At 39.2% G+C, this 13,563-nt stretch overlaps 1 protein-coding gene across 1 annotated transcript; it reads left to right on the top strand.

The window, feature by feature from the left end:
* Positions 1–1,139: 1,139 nt before the first annotated feature.
* Positions 1,140–11,330, top strand: RINT1 (RAD50 interactor 1). Its single transcript, XM_010003844.1, has 13 exons — positions 1,140–1,449; positions 1,574–1,815; positions 1,976–2,149; positions 2,230–2,379; positions 3,446–3,602; positions 5,390–5,500; positions 5,693–5,918; positions 6,506–6,643; positions 7,355–7,554; positions 9,034–9,248; positions 9,888–10,068; positions 10,157–10,275; positions 11,092–11,330. Exons 1-13 carry the CDS (start codon positions 1,273–1,275, stop codon positions 11,306–11,308), a joined length of 2,307 nt encoding a protein of 768 aa, XP_010002146.1. The 5' UTR covers positions 1,140–1,272; the 3' UTR covers positions 11,309–11,330.
* The last annotated feature ends 2,233 nt before the right edge of the window (positions 11,331–13,563 follow it).

Here is a 13,563-nt window from a genome sequence, read left to right as displayed (position 1 = left end):
GGGCCGTGTTCGTGTCCGTGTTCCGGTCCCGTGTTCCGGTCCCGTGTTCCCGTCCCTCAGGCGGCCGGGAATCCAGCGGGGAGCGGCGCGGTGGCAGCGGGCGGTGAAAGGGCCGCTCGGCCGCCCCGCCTGGGCCGTGCGCGGCAGCGGCCTCGGGCAGAGCCTGCGCTGCTTTCTGAGCCTCCCTGAAACGGCCTCGCCCGCTGGCGAAGGTGGGTGCAGAGCTGCCCCTTCGGCAGGGAGGTGGTGGATGATGCTCCCAGTGCCCGCTTCCCCTCAGCCCGTGCCCTGACCCTTCCCCTGCGCAGAGCACCCCTTGCTCAGCGTCCTGCGGTATCTGTGTTCTCATGGCTGCAGACCCCCCGGTGGGCTGCACTGCCCTGTTTTCTTTGCTCACTTCTTCCTCAGCAGTGCCTTTCATCTCCCAGTTTGTTCTTCCTGGAGTGTTTGTTGCTCCTCCAACTTCGGCTCATCTGTTTAACTATTTTCATATTCTTGGTTGTTGCCTGTTCAGTTGGGGGGTTTGCTTCATTAAAGCTTGTAGCAGGTAAAGTGCAAGTGTATATAATTAATTTTTAAATATTGTTTTGAAAGCTATGCTAAAAGGTTGAGAATTGAACTGGCCAAACACTTCGTCACTGTTGCCTTTTTTCATTTCACTGTACATGATCATCCTGCCAGTTTTGGGTCTGGTTTTCTCTGGATGCTGCCAGATGTGGGGATGGCAAGTGCCTCTTCTCTTACGTGCTGTGGAGTTTCTTACAAATTGTGTTTCACTGATGCTTTTACTTACAAATCATTGCAAGACCTGAGTGGATACTTTACTAGTCGATTAATATCTCTGGAGCATCCTAAACTGTGTGAGAAGGTAAAGCAAAACATTGTAACCTTCCTTTGTATTTTGCACAAATAATTTCCCACCATTTCATTTTAAGTTTTCTATGTCATATATATTGAACTGTTTCTAGTAAAGTTCACAAGTTTGAGCCAGGAAGACTTTAACAGGTGTTTTTCTCTATAGTAATTAATGTATGATAAATCACCAGCTGGATGTGTAAGCAAGGTTTTATCATATCTCACCTAAGACTTAGTCCAGCAAATTATCTCACTTAAAGCAGTATATTTACTGAATGTCTTATTTAAGTTTCAGTTTAAACTGAACTGCTCAGTTTTTCATGGAACTTTGTGTCCTCAATAGATCAATATTTTCTTGTGCTGTCTTAGTGGTGACTAATTTGAAATCATATAATCAGTATTGCAGAGAAAGAAAACATGGCAACTGTTGCTGTTAGAAAGAAAGAAGTGACTAGAGACCTAGATCATTGTGATATCCCATACTATGTTTCCGAATTTGTGGAAAGAGAAGTTGGAAATGACTATGATTCTCTGAGGAAGCTAGACAACCTTATTGAAAAGCTATCTGAAAATAAGAAGCAGTTAGAAGAACAGGTAAGCATGTTTGGTTTTGGTGGGTTTTTTTTTTTCTTATGAATACGTTTTGTGACTGATTAAATATATATATATATATGTGCAGTGTTTTTATTTCAAACTTAATGCTTCTCTGTGAATGTAGGTACTTACAGTTTCATCAGAAGTCCCTAAAAGAATTCAGAATGCCTTAAAGAATGCAGAAGATTCTAAAAAGTCTCTGGATCAGCTTCTAGAGGAAGAAGCTCGTCTGTCTGCTTCAATCAATAGCCACTTACTGGAGGCTCAGCCGTGGATGGAGGATCTTGATGTGCTGATTAGTCAGATAGAGGAGTTTGAACGACACCTCGCTTATCTTAAGTGGGTTTCAAGAATAGAGGAGTTAAGGTAAACTTTCCAAGTATGTATGTGTGTTCTGAGACTGGTAGCCTAGCTTGGCCCATTGTTTTAGATTTGAGAAAATTTTATCTTAGTTTTCCAATATACAAATTATTCCTTTTTTCATATCTTTAATGAAGTCTTGGTCTTGACCTCCTATGTTCTATAGTGATAGCATCCAGCAGTATCTGATGACCAACAATGTTCCAGAGGCAGCCAGCACTCTAGCATTCATGGCAGAGCTGGATATTAAACTTCAGGAGTCATCTTGCTCTCATCTTCTTGCTTTTGTGAGATCCACTGTTAAATTCTGGCATAAGATTCTTAAGGACAAATTGTCAAGGTAAGAGCTATGCTGCCACTCCCTGGGCCCCCTCGTGCTGCTTCGTACATTGGTGCTCAAGTGCTTGTTTTGCCTCCTAGTGATTTTGAAGAGGTTCTGACCCAGCTCCGCTGGCCCTTTGTGGGGCCACCACAGTCTCAGGCATTTGGCCTTGCTGCCTCAGCCAGTGCTCCTGACGTATACAACAATTTGGAGATGTTGTTTTGTCAGCTTCTGAAACTGCAAACCTCGTATCCTTTTAAATAGGGTTTAATATGAATCCTGTTTTAATACAAATAATAAATAGTTTGGTTTGTAGAAACCAAACTGGCTGTTTAAAAAATGCCTGGTGCCAAAGTTGTCCTTTTGGCAGTAGGAACATTGTAACTCCAGGACAGCAGATCTAGCCATCTCATGGTAGCTGACTGTTCAGGTTTCACAAGGATCAGGCTTTACACACTTCAGCAAGACTACCCCTGTTAATAAAAAAAATGGTGGTGTGTATTGTATCTTATTTTGCACAGTTAATCCTTTTTGTTTCATAGCCTTAATAGAAATCAGCCTTAATGATTTTAGTATGTCCCATCTGAGAAGGAAAAGAGGGAAAGCTAAAGATACCTCTTGGAAGTAGTCTTTGCAAAAAAGAGGAGATTACAGAGGGATATCAGTTGAGCAGCAGTAGTAGTCTGCTGTTGAGGTTAATCAGAAGGCACTGATGCTCATTCTGCTGCTTATTTTTGTGAAGTAAATAAGCACCGATAAAGCTCAACCAAGCAGTTTTTCCTGGCGTGATTGTGGCTGCTTTTTTTTTTTTTAAATCATAAAGTGGGAAGATACAAGGCCATTGTACACAACCCTGAGTTGGTAACAGTTTTGGTCTGGCAGACTGGGTCACTTTAATCAGTTACCAGAGAATAGGAAATCATGTTTCCTAATCTTTTGAGTCTTTTATCCTCCTTCAACAAATAGCAATAAGTGTGTATCCTGGACAGCCCTTCTTTGGTACTGATAATAGTGGGTTTGTGTTGTGTTGTTTGGGTTTTTTTTTATTATGTGAGTTTCCTAAATCAAACTGACTTAAATGACTTGTATTGTCACTGAATAAATAGTCCTTAGCAGTCTGAGTTGTATTAAATATTATACAAGCTGAAATACTTTGAGTATCCTTCATATCTGAGGAATTGTATTGATTGCCTAATACTGCCTTCAGTCAATGAGGTAGAACTAAGAAGTGTTCATTTTTAGAAATCCATTGTATTGAAATTATGATACTGGGAGAATTCAATGCTTAAATTTGTCCTTGACTGACATACTTAGAGATGAACTGTTAAGCACACCTAAACAATTGCCAGAAAAGTACTCTTTACCCCCATCACCACCCATTATCCTTCCAATGCAGATCATGCTGAATCCTCTTCAGAAAAGATTCAAGTATCATTTCACTGGAAATAAACAAACAAATGTTTTAAACAAGGTATGGGCAAAAGCACTTTTTTTAAAAATAGCTTTTTAAAGCAACCTATGGATTGGTGTATTGTGTAGCTGTACTGAAGTCTTCCTTTCTGAAGTTAGGGTTCTTGTACCTACCTAAGTATGGAGAGGCATCAAGATAGCACTTGGAGACTTTTCAGAATCACAAGGATTTTCTCTGGGTCAGGGCATATTTCTCCCTTACCTTTAGAAAACATTACTACAATCTTAGGCTGCCCCCCATAATGTCAGAAGTTTTGATTAATATCTTCTGTCTCCTTACAAATGGTTTTGCACAGTTCCCTGATACTCGATCCTTATTACTTCAGCTCAAAGGCTGTGCAAAGCTGTGACTTTGGATTTTAACATTCGTTCACTACCTTCATGTGGCTGAAAATGTTGGATTCTGCTATTAGTATATAAAATGTGATTAGTCTAAAAGTAGTGTTACATAATTAGTTTTCTGGGTAAATTTTTAATTGACATGTGACAAGAGATGTCCAGTTTACCAGTTGGAAACTCACTTTTTGTATGAACTATCTTCAAAGACTGAGAGTTTTATCATTTATCTGAGAATTCTCACTGGAACAGGTTTCAGTGCGTTTGTGCTGCTCTAATGCGTCTGCTGCACAGTTTGAGACCTGTTTTCTGACAGTTCAGTTGCACAAGTCTGTGTGCTGGTGTTAACAGCCTTGGGTAAATGTAAATAGATCTGCAATCTTGATAGTTGCTGCTACAGTGCTTTAAAAAATAATGTTATATATGTCAGTGGGGACATTTTTTAGACATGAACAAAATTCTTTCATCGACAAATGGGAAAGTTATGTTCAGGAGATGAAATTTGTGAACAACTGTCTAAAAAACTTACAAATAAAAGTTTATAGGTAATCTAGCATCAAATCAGAAGGATTCCAACAGGGCCTTGCTCAAATTCCAGTTGGGTATTTTGGTTTGTTGTTGGGTTTTTTTAAGTAATAACTTGGATAGTGGAATAAAGAAAATAGCCACATAAAATATTTGAAATACATCAACCTGGAAGGGATTTACAAGGATTTCAGAGGACAGGCTCAGAGTTCACAATGATCTTGGCAAGTTGGGAAGGGAGTGTCAAAAAACAAAACCCGATTGATGAAATTCGGTAGACAAGTGAGAATTAATACACAAAGGAGAAGCAAACACACAAAATGGGGAGAATCAGTGCAATTTAATAGAAGGTTCTTCAGTTGCTGGGACTGAGAAGAGTAACTGCTTCCACTTGCACCAATATTGAAAGACAAGTTAATAAAAAAACTATAGCCTGTATTTTTAGGAATGGAAACTGGAAAAGCTTAAAGGCATTAAAACGTGAAGTAAGAATTTGATAGATTCCTCACTTCCAGAGAGAAGGTGGGATTGAGGTTGCGTATAATGTCAGTAACAATGCAGCTACTGGGGAGAGTTTTCTTCAGGAGTGCATCCTTTATGCTACACATAAGAACAGGAGGAAGTACATGAAGCAGAAAAGTGCAGCTCATGAGTGAGAAAGAGTAGAGAAAGGGGAGATAAAAATTGAGCTTTTGCTTGAGAAGAAACAGTAATTGCTGCATTTAGGACAATTCAAATTGAGAAATACTTCTTTGATACTGTTTTTGTGAAAATCAAAGCTAAGTGAAACACTGAAGACTTGTGTGGTCTGAAATCAGGAGAAGGTGGAGGAAGAGACAAGTATTTTTAGAAATTTGTCTTAATATATTAGTAGCACTTAAATGTTGTTTGGAAGCATATATTTTTTTCTTTTCTATTTTAAATAAGCCTGAGTGGTATTTAACACAAGTACTTATGTGGATTGGAAATCATACAAAGTTTCTTGATGACAAAATCCAGCCAATACTGGACAAGGCAGGATCTTCAGTGAATGCTGGGGTAAGCACTTCCATGGTTTTATGTACATGAATGTGTAAGTCAATGTCTCACAGGAGTTTGTGTAGTCCCACTTCCACTGGTTTCCCCAAATACGTGCTGAGACTTAACTCAGTCTAGCAGCAGTTTGTGTGCATGTTTGCACATGTTAGTACTTCTATGTTGATTTCTTTTTCCACTTCTTTCTTTCAAAAGCTTGAATTCTCTCGTGCTCTAGTAATGCTGATTTTGGAGAAGCTGGCTGCTGATATTCCATGCCTGTTATATGATGATACACTCTTTTGTCACCTTGTGGACGAGGTACTTCTATTTGAGAGAGAGTTATACAGCGTTCATGGTTATCTCAGCAGCTTACCCAGTTGCATGCACATTCTGTCAGAGGAATCCTGCTTCCAAAGGTGGCTAACAGTGGAAAAAAAATGTAAGACTTCCAATGGATTTTGCTGGCCTTTATGCTTCACAATCAGAAATAAAAAAAGTATGTGTATACTTACACAGATAACTTTCTTAAATAGGATAAGTCAGTTGAACAGGGCTACTACGTAAGACACACAAGACACATTTTTTTACTCTGTGATTATTTTGACTAAAAGTCAGTCAGACTGTAATAGTGAGTTTGTAGGACTCTAGCCCCTAAGCTGTATGAAATCTAGTAGGCTTATTTTTAGGCAAATGTTACATTTTTGCAGACAAAGATGGACTTTAAGTGGAAAATAAGGGAAAGGTGCTGACTTTTGAGAAATGAAATATATAGGAATGGAGCAAGCCAACTATGAAAAAACCAGAACCAACCCCCTAATCAACTGACATGGGTGTTTAATTCAGGGCAAATGCAGATACATTGAAGCTGGTTTTGTATGAAGCCAGTCATTAGTAGTTTTTATAACCTGAAAATGTAAAATGTAACTTAGAAGGCTTTTATGCTTATATATATTTTTTTTGGGGGGGTGTTGTTAGAATATTTTCTTTTTAGTTAAAAACTTCATGTAAAAGTTTTGTGCATCTTAGTTGCTCTTCAGAAAATGGACTCAATGCTTTCATCAGAGGCTGCGTGGGTATCGCAGTACAAAGATATCACTGATGTTGATGAAATGAAAGTCCCTGACTGTGCTGAAACTTTTATGACTCTCCTGTTAGTTATAACAGGTAATTATTAATCTATGGGCATTGCTTTTGCTTGTAATGCAAAGTGAAGAAACTGTAGCTTAACAGATTTCTTACCAAATACCCATTGTCAATAGTAGTCATCACATAATGTTGTAAAGTTGTGATGTTTCCTGTTCATTTTGTATTTCTGACACTAACTCAAGCATGAATAATATTGAGCTGGAGACATGTTTACAGAATAATAATTTAAAAATGCATTTGATATTTAGGATGTTAAAATGCATTCATAGTTAATACAATTTTTTACAATGCAGTAATAAAAAAATCCTACTATTCTTTTTGACTCTTGGCAATTTAGAAGCCATTAAGTGACGTCTGCTGTCTTGGAACAGAACATAGGAGCAAGTACATTTTCAGAAGATACTTAATTGCTTATTCAGTGGCTTTATCTTACTCTGTATGCCTTAGGGGTGACACTTGATGATGTGGTATAATCACATATTCCTTAAAGCATTTGAATACAAAATGCTAGTGGAATCACGAGGTGGGAGAATGTAGTTTCTTTATGTGTTTAGCTGCTGCATGGAGTAGTTTCCCTGGCATAGTCAAAATATGTCAGCTGTTTGAAATACCATGTGATGTTCTTAGAGGCATTTAAGGCTGTGTACTAAGATGACTATAATGTTTCTTTTTAAAAAGCTTTTTTTCAGTGTTGGAAAATTGAAAACCATTTTATTCATGTCTTTCCAGACAGGTATAAGAACCTTCCAACAGCTTCCAGAAAACTACAGTTCCTGGGCCTACAAAAGGAATTGGTTGATGATTTCAGGATACGATTGACTCAAGTAATGAAGGAAGAGACTAGAGCTTCCTTAGGATTCCGATACTGTGCAATCCTTAATGCTGTTAACTACATAGCAACAGTGTTGGCAGACTGGGCTGACAATGTAGTAAGTAATTATTTTACTTTAAAAAAAATATTAAAAACTAAAAGTGGACTTTGGAAATTTATTTCATAACAACTGCTTTATTTCCAGTGCTGTTTATCAGAAGAATTCATTACTGAAAAAATAAAATGAGGTGTAAATTCAGACTGAATAAAAGATGTATAAATAAGGACAGATTATTGTTTGAGACCTAAGCTGTATTAATTATAAAATTTATATGGAAATGCAAAGAGAGCCTGGGGCATGGAATAATCTGAACAGGCAAAAAAGTAATCTCCTATATATGCTTTGCATTGAAAAAGAAGGGAGTTGGTTTTGGAGATCTCTGAGCCAGTGCTACAGCACTGACGTTGCAGCATGTGCAGTAGCCCTTGCACGGTGCTTGAGCTGCTCCCCTGGCAGGTCAGCTTCGGGGCATTCAGCACAGGCCATCTGCATCACGACACCCTTAGGTGCTGCTCAGAAAAGCCACCCGCTGATAACTGGCAACTATTTTGCTATAAAGTAGCAGATAGGACAAGAGGGAATGGTTTTAAACTGAAAGAGAGTAGATGTAGGCTAGACATAAGGAAGAATTTCTTCACTCTGAAGGTGGTGAAACACCTTCACTGTCAAGGTGGTTGCCTAAAGAGGTTCTGGATGCCCCTCTCTGGAAGTGTTCAAGGCCAGGTTGGATGGGGCTTTGAGCAACCTGATGCAGTGGGAGGTGTCCCTGCCCATGCAGGGGGGTTGGAACTTGATGGTCTTTAGGTCCCTTCCAACCCAAACAATTCTATGATAATAGCCTGGCAGCAGCATGACTTGTGTAACATTTCAGCTTTTCTATGCTTACTGATACAAAAGGTCAAAAAACCTGTTACACATGAAGTCTGTAGAAATAGGTACTGTGTGTGAGATGGGCAGCCTGCAGATTGATTTTGTCTTCACAGGAGGCTGTGGCTCTAGTAGAGGATAATCTTGACCCGATGGCACAGCAGCCTTCATGTTATACAGCTGCCTCTCCTCAAGTGTCTTGATCTCCTTAAAACCAAAACTGACAAGTCATCACTGCTCATTAAACTCAATCCATTTTCTTGCTGTTTTCAGCCAGTACATATATGATTTAATGAACAATTATTTCTAAAAGAAGTTACAATTTAAGATTCTAGCTTACTTTTGCAAACATTAAAAAGGTCAAAGTCAGGGTATTCTTAGGCATTCTGCTGTCAATCTTCAAGTATCTTTCCAGTATTTCTCTCGATCTATTCCCATTACCACTCTGCTGTTGTACCTGAAACCTGTATCATTTCCATCACTAGGATTAAACTACCATGGGTTGGCTGTTGTTTTTTTTTTTCACTAAATGGGGAAAGATAACACAGTGTTTTTAAAATCTTAAGATGTTAAGTTCAAAAGTGTGTCAGGAAGGTGTTTTCTAGAACTGTGCCTATCAAACACTAAGATTAAGTTTTGTAGTATTGAGATCTGGTTTTGTTTCTCTAGTTCTTCCTGCAGCTCCAGCAGGCTGAGCTGGAGGTTTGTGCAGAAAGTAACACTGTCAGTAAACTAGAGCTGGGGCAGCTGGCCTCGATGGAGAGTTCTGTCTTTGATGAAATGATCAACCTCCTGGAACGCCTGAAACATGACATGCTGACTCGTCAAGTAGATCATGTCTTCAGAGAGGTCAAAGATGCAGCAAAACTGTACAAAAAAGAGAGGTGATTGTGTCCCTTTATTTTCTCCCCATGTTATAACATTATTTCCTGTTAAAAATATTGAGGTAAGTAAAGGCAGAAATAGCTAATAGGCAAAATTATTTTCCTGATGAGGAATGGCACAGGGTTGTAAGTTTTGGAAAATTTTCATAATGCTTACTTCAACACTTATTTTAATGCTGTTTTCTAAAGTAGTTCCACAATTAATGGGCACATCTTAAAAACCCTAGGAAGAATTCTGGATCAGTCTCATTTGAACAAGAATTATTTTCTTCATAGTAGTATAGAAAAGGTAATATGAAATGGCCTGTAATGACTGGTCTGTCTTCACAGACTCATAGAGCTTCTTGAATGTTTGCTCCCGAGTATAACTTCTGAAGCACTTCATATAAGGAATACAAGAACTTGTTTATTTTCTAGATTAGATGGGGTGTCTTCGAATGGCACGTTCAGAGATTTGTAACTAAAGCATGAGTTTAAATGAAATTTAAACATAGACTCATGACTTTTAGATTTGAAATGGGGAAGAACTCTGACCCATTGTAAACGAGGTAAGAATTTTTTTTAAAGGGTAATCTTAATAAAAGTGGTTGTAATATTAATAATTTCTTATAATGACTTAAGTGCAATAATGTATTTCAGGTGGCTATCTTTACCATCTCAGGCAGAGCAAGCAGTAATGTCTTTATCCAGCACAGCTTGCCCCATGTTGCTGACCCTTCGGGACCGCTTGCTACAGCTGGAGCAGCAGCTCTGTCACTCTCTGTTCAAAGTTGTCTGGCAAATGCTTGCAGAGAAAGTGGATTTATACATATATCAGGAAGTAGGTATCAGCAATATGTGACTCATGCAGTACAATGTGGGTGACAGTGACTGGCCTAAACAGCAGATGCACCTCTTTGTGTTTGTAGATAATTATGGCAAATCATTTCAATGAAGGAGGAGCAGCACAACTCCAGTTTGACATGAGTAGGAATTTGTTCCCTTTATTTTCACACTACTGCAAGAGACCAGAAAACTACTTCAAGCAGTAAGTAGGCAAAGTTCTGATCTATATGTATTTCAAAAGTGAATGTCCAGATGAATACATGTGGTTTATGTATCACCAAGATGTTTTCACTGTTAGTTTTGATTCACACTTACAATATGTGGATATTTTTTAATCAGTACAGAGCATGGTGTTCAGTCTTGAACACTTGAAGACAAAGATCATATATTGGCATTTTAAAATTGGAGTATTTGTGTAGCATCTTCAAGTTTAAGGTTATTTTATAAAGGTAATTCATACATACAGGTTATTCCCAGCATAAGAGGAAACAGATGCACAGAGGAACCATAAAAAATAATGTATAATGGGTACATGTGTATCTCTTGGATTTAGACTAAAAACAATGGGACAAGGACAGGGTATCTGCTCCATAATGGTTTTATTTAGGGAAAATGTTAAGGTTCTAGCAACTGTCTACTAAATTGTGCTCTTAAAATACACTGAATAAGAGGTTCCTTATTATCTTAGGGGAAAATGCAGTTAGGGGAAGCTAGGCAGATTAAGGTTAAGTTTTATGCTATAGTTTTAATATGACTGCAGAAACTTAGGAAGCAAAAGCCATGGCAAGCACTGGGAGGCAAAATACTGATGTTTATGAAATGGGCATACATAATGGAAAAGGCTTGGACAGTAAGAACAAGTACATGGTTTGCCTTAATCTAAGCAGTACTTTTCAGGTCAGTGCTTACGATCCTTTCCAGAAGTCCCTGGAGGGATTTTTGTTAATCACTGCGTGCACAAAATTAAGTGTATCTCATGAGTGCTTCCCATGTTAATCTATGTAACTTTTTGCTCTAGCATAAAAGAAGCCTGCATTATCCTGAACCTGAGTGTTGGCTCTGCCTTGCTCCTGAAGGATGTCCTGCAGTCAGCTTCAGAAAATGAAACAACGTTCAAGCCAAACCAGCCATCTGCAACAGCAGCACTAAATGAACTTGGAGTTTATAAATTAAGTCAAAAAGATGTTGAGATTCTTCTCAATTTGAGAGCTAGTTGGCCAAATACAGGAAAATAAAGACTTTTTCAGAAATGGTTAACAACTTACTTTAGATTATTTATTTCAAAGCAAAGCAAATATGTTACAATGTACTTGGTTGGATTGGATTTAATCCAATCTTATGCCTTATTGTATGCAGTTTAAACATTTTTTTTCAAATATTACTGATTTGGTTTTGAACTGCATAGATCATATTTTCCATAGCCAACTTGTCTCTGCATTTAGAAGCTAAAACTGTCTTTGTGTCTGAGTGTTGTGGGCTGTAACATCATCTTACAGAGTACAGAGCATTTACTGTGTAAATAAACTTCTGTACAATATGGACAACTCTTCCCTATGCACTGCTCCACCTTCACTTAAACACTGATTTTCAAATCCCAGATGATGGATGTTCTGTATTAAATCGTGTATATACAGAACACAGAAAGAAGGAATGTGTCACTTTATTCTCTTTATTCATACTAATTCAAAATAGCTGTACCAGTCTTGCCTAATTTTTTTACCAAGTTTCTTAAAAATTTCACATTTTAAGTTTGAAAATAATGTTTTCATAGAATCATAGACTGGTTTGGGTTAGAAAGGACCTTAAAGATCATCTAGTTCCAACCTCCCTGTGTGGGCAGGGACACTTCCCACTAGACCCGGTTGCTCAGAGCCTCATCCAACCTGACCCTGAAGGGAGGGGCAGCCACAGCTTCCCTGGGCAACCTGTGCCAGTGTCTCACCACGCTCACACTAAAGAATTTCCTCCCAGTGTCCAACCTAAATCTCCCCTCTTCCAGTTTTGATCCATTACCTCTTGCCCTCTCAGTACAAGCCCTTGAAAAAAGTCCCTCTGTGCTTGGAGGTGCTACCTTCCTTCAACTGTGGACATTTGTCACCACTTGCTGAAGTTGCTCTTTTCTTTAAAAAAAAATTAGGAAACAACTCACCTCTTGAAGTTAATTTTATTCACTGATAATGAGCCAAAAAGTAACTCCTTACTGTTACCTAGCTCCAAAATGAAGGAGGAAACTCCAAAACACTACTTTAGTTGTGTAAGAGAGATTTCTGATTCTCAAAAGACACCACACAAACAAGTTCTTACCATTTGCCATTTTCAGCAGACTGCTGGGAGAATGAGAAAAGGAGACTACTGCTTAACATCAGCCATCTACAGCTGACAAACTGGAAGAAGAATTGAGCAAAATGCCTATATTAAATATACTTAGCAGACCACTGCTCAAACTGTTATTCAGCCCAGCTCTCCAGCATCTTTCTCTTCCTAAGACGGAAAAAGAAAAAAGAATTCTAGTTAGATTACAGGATAATTAGTTCTTTTTACCTTTCAGTGATTGCAAGTTACCAAAAAAACTGCCCCTAGAACCTTACCCTGACCATGGGAAATTGTTGTAACTCGGCTTGTTTCATTCACAAGCTGTGTTACTGCCTGGCAAAGAAGACAACACAGCTTTGCTATTTTGCATTTCTAATTCAATATTTGAGTACCTGGCCACAGTGTGTCTGACCTGAGGGGTAGGTAATCTGAGAGATCCGTTTTGGGAGGACCCTGGAACTGAGAAGGTGGAGGAAAATGCCAAGTTTGGCTCAGGCTACAGCAAGCCAAGCAAGGTCAGGCAGCAACTGACATTTTTAAATCTTGCAGTGTAAAGTAAAGGGGTTAAGCTTAAACCAGCAAGTCCTTTAATCACACAGCTTTGTAAAAAGCCAAACCAAACCAACAAAAACAACTCAGTAAAATACCTCTTGTGCAGATATAATTTCCATCCCCCCCCAAAAAAACACAACCCACAACTCTTTCAATTAAACTTACACTTCTTCCTTGAACACATCCAGTGTGACAACATCATCCTCTTCAAGCTGCAGATCTTCGGTGCTCAGCCCCAGAGTTTTAAGAGCTGCAGTTAAAGAGAATTTCCTGAGCAAGTCTTGAAAGATTAATTAACACCTCAGAGTGGCCCGGACATAACTAAAGGTCCAACCATGTAACTGCAGATGCAATGTAACTTTCCGGGCGGTGTGTGGGCAGGTGTGCGGGTACTTTCGGGGGACACCTGTGCGCAGCTCTGGGGCGGCTGTGACCCCGCCCGACACGCGCGCGCTGCCCAGGTGAGACGCACCTTCCCGGTGCTGCGCGGCCGTGACGTGGCCCCGGCCCACGACGTCCAGCAGCCCGAACATGGCCACCAGGTTCTCCTCGTCCATCAGGTCGGGGTATTCCCCCCGGGATCGTCTTGCCGCCTTCACCTTCTCCAGCAGCTGGATCAGGAACT

This window comes from Chaetura pelagica, unplaced genomic scaffold (genome assembly GCF_000747805.2).
Source record: "Chaetura pelagica isolate M959 unplaced genomic scaffold, ChaPel_1.0 scaffold1048, whole genome shotgun sequence".
In the NCBI taxonomy this organism is placed as follows: Eukaryota; Metazoa; Chordata; class Aves; order Apodiformes; family Apodidae; genus Chaetura; species Chaetura pelagica.
Note: the sequence above shows the minus strand (reverse complement) of the source record. Positions and strands in the feature narration are given on the sequence as shown.